Genomic DNA, 6,000 nt, shown 5'->3' with positions numbered 1-6,000 from the left:
AAATTATAGAGGACGACTTTGGGACAATTCTGACACTGACCAAGGAAGTCAGGAAAGAGCTATTTTCATGTATAAGCTATGATGTTTCTAAAGGGACTTTTGTTCATACTATATGACTTAGCAAGTATGACTTAGAGGGAAAAATTTCATGTAATAAACTAACAGAAGCACCCTTTTGTCATTTAATTCCTTTATCACAAATATATAGGCAATTAGGCAAACACTTTATCAGAATTTCACCTTCATTTTGTTTTTGGAGATAAGAGTCTCACCATGTAGCCCAGGCTGGCTTCTGCTCAAAATCCTTCTGCCTTAGCCTTCTGAGTTATGGCCTTACAGATATGCACTATCATGATTCACTACATTGCCACACACGCTAGGATTTTACTAGAGGTTGTCACAATGAAAAGATGCACAAATAAGGGCACGACAGGAGAACGCCTAATGTGTTGTTGCAGATACATCAGGATTTACACCACACTAACTTGGCAGAACTAGAGGCTAAAAAAAAGTAAAAAAGTGAAAAAAAGTTCAGCATGGTGGTAAGGAAGAAATAATCATTTTTCACCAAATCCCTGATTTTTAAAAAAACAAATCCTTAAAAAATGAAACCAACTAAGAAAGCCTAAGTCATTTGAATCCACTACACACAGAGACATGACAAAAACACATTGTGTAATAAAGGGTAACCATAAGGCCTGTGGATCATGTCTGAATGAACACAAGGCTACATTGTCAACTGGAACCTTGGAGTCCACCATTTGTGGTAACCAGGCTTTATTTCCCACCCCACCCTACAGACCCCAAAGAACCACTGTCACATGCTTGGGCTTGACTCACTATGCAACAAACAGGAAATCAGCTTAGATGTGAAAGCCACATGGCTTCCAAATATATTAACAGCACCCAAAGTAAAACTGGATTAAATATGGATGTAGCTTATTCAAGTACCTCAGAGGGTAAACATTTGTTGTTCTGTGAGAAGGAAAAGCTTCCCTAATTATCTAAGAATCATTTAAAACTGTATTCATTACACACCTACATATTACTTCTAAGCTAATCATAAATGCTAATAAATGTCTGCTACTATAGTCTTTTGCTAACATATAGAATTTTTGCCCAGAACCAGTCAGTTAGTTTTGAAATTAATACATATAGAAATACTAACACCATAGGAGTACTTTTTGAGTTATTTGTGTATGTAAAAACAAACCTCGAAAATGCAATAAAAAGACGGGGGGGGAGGGAGGCAAGAGAGGGAAACATCTGGATAGATTCCAGAAAACTCACCCGTGCAAAGTCAAACGCATATCTGTAAATAAGCTTAAAGTTTGTAGAATCATTTAATAATGATCTTAAGTAATCCAAAGTATTTCTGAGTTTTTCTGTTGTATCACATCTGGGAAAACAAAATAAAGGAAATTACAATATGGAGTCATCGTTCTTTTTTTTACGTTGGGGCAGTAATATAAAACTCACACCAAAGTAAAGAATAAAAACCCTTTAGTTGGGAAATAGCCATCATGACCATTATTTTCTATACTTATTCATAAATTCTGAAATGTCCAGAGAAGTTGAAAGAAGAGCACATAGGCTCTCGTTTACCTACCCCTTCCTTCAGCAATGAACACTTCACACGACGCACTCCCTCACATACCTGCCCTTAATTCACCCATAAATACTTCGATACTGTTACCACTCCCTTCCTAACAATATTTTAAGTTAATATATAGTTCACATGCACAGGTCTCTATCATTCTCCAAATTTCCTTTATAACCACTGTCACATTTGAAGAGACCAGACCAACTGTTTTTGGAGCATATCAATTTTTCAGGTAATTTCCCATGACTCTATGTAGGTTTAACACCATTGATAGAAACTTCTGATAGAAAGTGTATTCTTCCAAGGGCATCTCAGAAGGAGGCTTATCTCACCAGTCTGTCCCATTATTGCTAAAAATTAATTTCTAAGTCTAAAGTGGGTTTTCCTCCTTTCAAAATAGCAACTAGCCTGTGGGTGAACAGGTTGAAACTCTTCCTTGACAATATTTTGCTCAATGTTATAAATGATTTTAACGCTATTTTCCTGATGCCTCAACACCCTCACAAATAGGCTGAGCAAACCAGAGACTAGTGTGCCAATCTGAAAAGGCTGTGACCCAGTGACATTCAAATGCACCAATGAAATACCGTTGTGCTATTTGCTTGTGTTCCCCCACTGACCCTCAATGAAGGCTCTGATCATGGGTCCTAGCCACTCTTAATGGCATCTCCCACATGGCCCCTGTGCCCAGCCATGTGCCTCTCCTGGGGCAACTTTGGTAGAGTGCAGAATGACCCATTTATAACATGGGATGGTTTTAGCATCCATAGACAATTCCTGCCTAAATCAACCCATTACCTCTGCAAGTACAAAACATCATTCCTTCCACCATTACTGTCTACATCTACTAAGAAGGGATCTGTACACTAGCCTTATTTTCTGGGTTTAGGGTCCTTTCTTTGTGCTTTGCATTCAGTGCTATAATCCATTACTGTCTTTATTCTTTTAAATGCACAAACTGTCCCAATTTGGGCCGCGGCTCCAATGTCTTGTGGCATGTCTCCTCTGCTCTCTGAGCCCTTTTTTGCTTTCTGGCACTGGATGCTGCTACTCTGCCTCACCTGAAACCAGACACTTCTCAGGAAGCCTTGGTGATGATAACCTATTTTTACCAGTAAGTGACCCTGTTGACTTTTCATAAGAAGTAGACTAATTGGTTATTTTTACAAATTAATTTTCTGTTCAAAAGATATAGCCCTTAAAAATGAGAACCCAGAGCTGTTTTCCACAGCATTACTGTATCTTTTCAGTACTAAAGTTCCTTGTGTTTCTCTGTAGAGCTCCTAGCTACATCTTCTAAAAATAGGTAATATATTAAATAAGTTATTGCCAAAATAAAGTTTGCCTACTATATGAATCAAAATACAGATCATTAAGAGCATACTGATTTATTTCTAACAAATTTGCAAAAATGCTTTTTTTGGTAAACTATAAATAATAATGTTCTATGACAACAGTCACCTGAAAGCCAAAAATTAGGAGTAAATGCTTAATTTTTATGGCAAAGTAAATGAGAATACCCTTTATTTCTTCCTGACATTGGAATCAAATAGATTGATCCAACAGATTAAAATAGGACTATTTTAGAAGTTAGAAAATGCTTCTTCAGGGGATTGCCATGTTAACTAACAGTTGAACTGGACTAGAGAAATGTCTTTGAGGAGGGAGAGGGGCTCTCCATATGTATGGACAGGCTGGGCAAAGGCCCCATGGCAGGACAGCATGGCAGGCCCAAAGAAAAGTCAAAGAGAAGAAAACCAACCACTCCAAAACCATGTAAAGCCCACATCCCTGGTCTCCAATGAGAAGAAAGGTCAATTACCAAAGCCACCAGGAACTAGCTAGACTGGGGCTATGTGCAATGAGAGAGAGGAAGAAAAGCAATTGCTTGTTTCCATGGGTTTGGGCACAGGAACCTCTCATGGAGATAAGTACTCCTGCCTAAAAGAAAACAAAAGCAAAGTCTCCCACAGAGCAGCAAGGGAGACATGAAGTTCTCTACCACACCTGGAAGAACCCTACAATGTAAAGCAAAGGATGCTACAGGTGACACACGAAAATCACACCAAATTTTAAAGTGTTATAAAAGAACTAAGACCACCTATAACTACATGGCTGAAAAATCACTACAGCAGCAAGGAAATGAACCAACTATTCAAGAATGCAGACTCCTGCATTCTTTCCATTATGCTCCCTTCCTTTAGATGTTAAATGAGATATATAACTCCCCATGGTAAGGAATTTGGTCCAAAAATAGAAGGTGATTTTTTTGACCAGAAAGCAATGTTCAAACATCACAAGAAGCAAGATACCCAGGTCCAACATCGTTTGGTTGTGCACATACCTAGACCCATGTTCTCCATGTTTGAGTGGTAACACCAAACCACCAAACTTAGTAAAATGCTAAATTACGGATTAGCACATATGTAGGTGAAAGTTCAAACTGGAATTCCCTAGTTCAGCAGGCTTAAATACTGACAGAGAACTTCCACTTGAGTCTCCCTCATTCTGACCATCTCTATGTCAGAGGGCGCCAGAGCCTGCTTCTTTTTCCTTTTTCTATTTCTCCCTTTTTCTTGTTTTGCTAAATATATCTTTGTTGGCTGCTTACTTTGTGAATTTCCTTGAAATTTTTCTCATCATGGATTAAGAATCTATGGGTCTGAGGGTAACTGAGGAATTCAGTAGAGAAGTTTTTCTCTGAGATTTTCCTCACCTCAAGATCTTTCTTAAACTTTATTCCTATTCTTGAAAGACATTCAGAGCTCTTGTCCCAAATGTGGGAGAAGAGGTCTCATGCTTTAAATATAAAAGGTCCAAAGCAATAGTTTCATTTCAAGTACCCAGTAGGGCAAATATTATCAATAGAGAGTTTGATCCAATTTCAAAGGGCTTCATCCTATAGCATAGCTATGACAAATCACCTGCCTACAACTTAGAGCTTACTGCCTAGTGGCCACTCAACAAGGACATTCAGAGGGCAGCAGTTTCAGAAAAAGCCAGTAAAGCAGCAGGCTTCAGGAGGTTAAGCCACAATTGAAGATTTTCTAGAAAGTAGCTGCATTTTCAGCCATTTCCCCAAGTTCTTTTATGTCTCATGAGGCATAATAGTCACAGAAGTCAAGGAATGACAGAGCCACAGTTTCCCATGTGGAGTCACTTCCTGTTTAAGTGTCTCTGCTGTAAAGGTCAAGTAGAAAGAAAAACAGCAGGATAATCCTCAGATACTGTAAGGTCAGAGGTAGCTTTCCATACTATCCCGACAAGGACCTGTGCTCCTTCACTTAAGCCCAAAGCTATTTTTGCAGCCCTCACTAGTATTATACAAAGATGACTACAGTTCTAGGTCCTGGTTTGGAGAAGAAGCAATAAAACAGATTCAGAATCGATTCTAAAACACAAGGGCTCATTCCCACTTTACAGCAGCAATCTTTTTAACAAAACCTACCATTTTAACCAAATGTACAGCAACAGCTAGAATCTTTATTGTGTCCTTCCCCATTGATATTCATATGTTGAAATCCTAACCGCTAAGGGAATAGAATTAAGAGATGGAGCCCTACAAAGCTAACTAGTGAGATTAGTGCCCTTATGAAAGAGGCTGACGGCACTTGTTTGTCCTCTCGATGGTGTGAAGACACATGCAGAAGGCATTACCCTATGAAGCAGGCAAGCCCTCACCAGACACCAAAACTGCTGGTATCTTGATCTAGGATTTGAGCTTCAGTGATGTAAGAAGTAAACTTCTATTCTTTATAAACCAGAGTCTATGGTGCTTTGATGGACTAAGACATTTACTAGTGTAAATAAATGGAGGTTTTATCATATACACATTAACATCAGCTTGAGTCCAAAATATTTCATGGAATAGATTTAATAAAATGAAAATGAGCAAAAGGTGAAAAAAAGACAGAAGAGGTTATTAAAAATATATACTCACCCATTTGAGTGCATCTAAACAACTTTTCCCCAAGCTTCTTCTATATTAGATATTCCTTACAAATATAGGATTTATTTATTTGATTCAATTTAAAGAAAAGTGACCATATTACTTTTGGATCTTTTACCTGAAAGTTCCTAAACCTCTATTCTCATATCAGATTTTGTCTTCTTAGGGGGTTTTTCTGCTCCAAGTTCTAGAACAGAATACAGCATCTTGGCATGGCACTGTCATTAAAGTATTTGCTGAATAAAAAACCAATCTATGGAGGCCAGAGGAAGGTTCCTAAAACTTGAGGTTGGACCATCTTTGACCTATAAAGAACTTTAAAGGTTATTCTTAAGGATCATCTCTACTTCACTGATAAGAAAACTAAAGTCTCAGCATTGCACATCATAAAAAGAAAGCATATTCCTCCACACCTTTATAGTAGAGTAGGCTTATCATTTGAATTTCA

General features: G+C 38.1%; 1 protein-coding gene across 4 annotated transcripts in view; it reads right to left on the bottom strand.

The window, feature by feature from the left end:
• The window catches only part of Dcun1d4 (DCN1, defective in cullin neddylation 1, domain containing 4), a 65,991-nt gene that overhangs the window by 17,722 nt on the left and 42,269 nt on the right, over positions 1-6,000 (bottom strand). For all 4 annotated transcript variants that reach the window (XM_013009109.1, XM_013009111.1, XM_013009113.1 and 1 more), the window contains exon 8: positions 1,291-1,399. In XM_013009109.1, the coding sequence (XP_012864563.1) occupies positions 1,291-1,399 (109 nt within the window). The remainder of the gene's footprint in view (positions 1-1,290; positions 1,400-6,000) is intronic.

Source organism: Dipodomys ordii, unplaced genomic scaffold (assembly GCF_000151885.1).
Source record: "Dipodomys ordii isolate 6190 unplaced genomic scaffold, Dord_2.0 Scaffold8, whole genome shotgun sequence".
Lineage (NCBI taxonomy): Eukaryota > Metazoa > Chordata > Mammalia > Rodentia > Heteromyidae > Dipodomys > Dipodomys ordii.
This window is presented reverse-complemented; position numbering and strand designations above follow the sequence as displayed.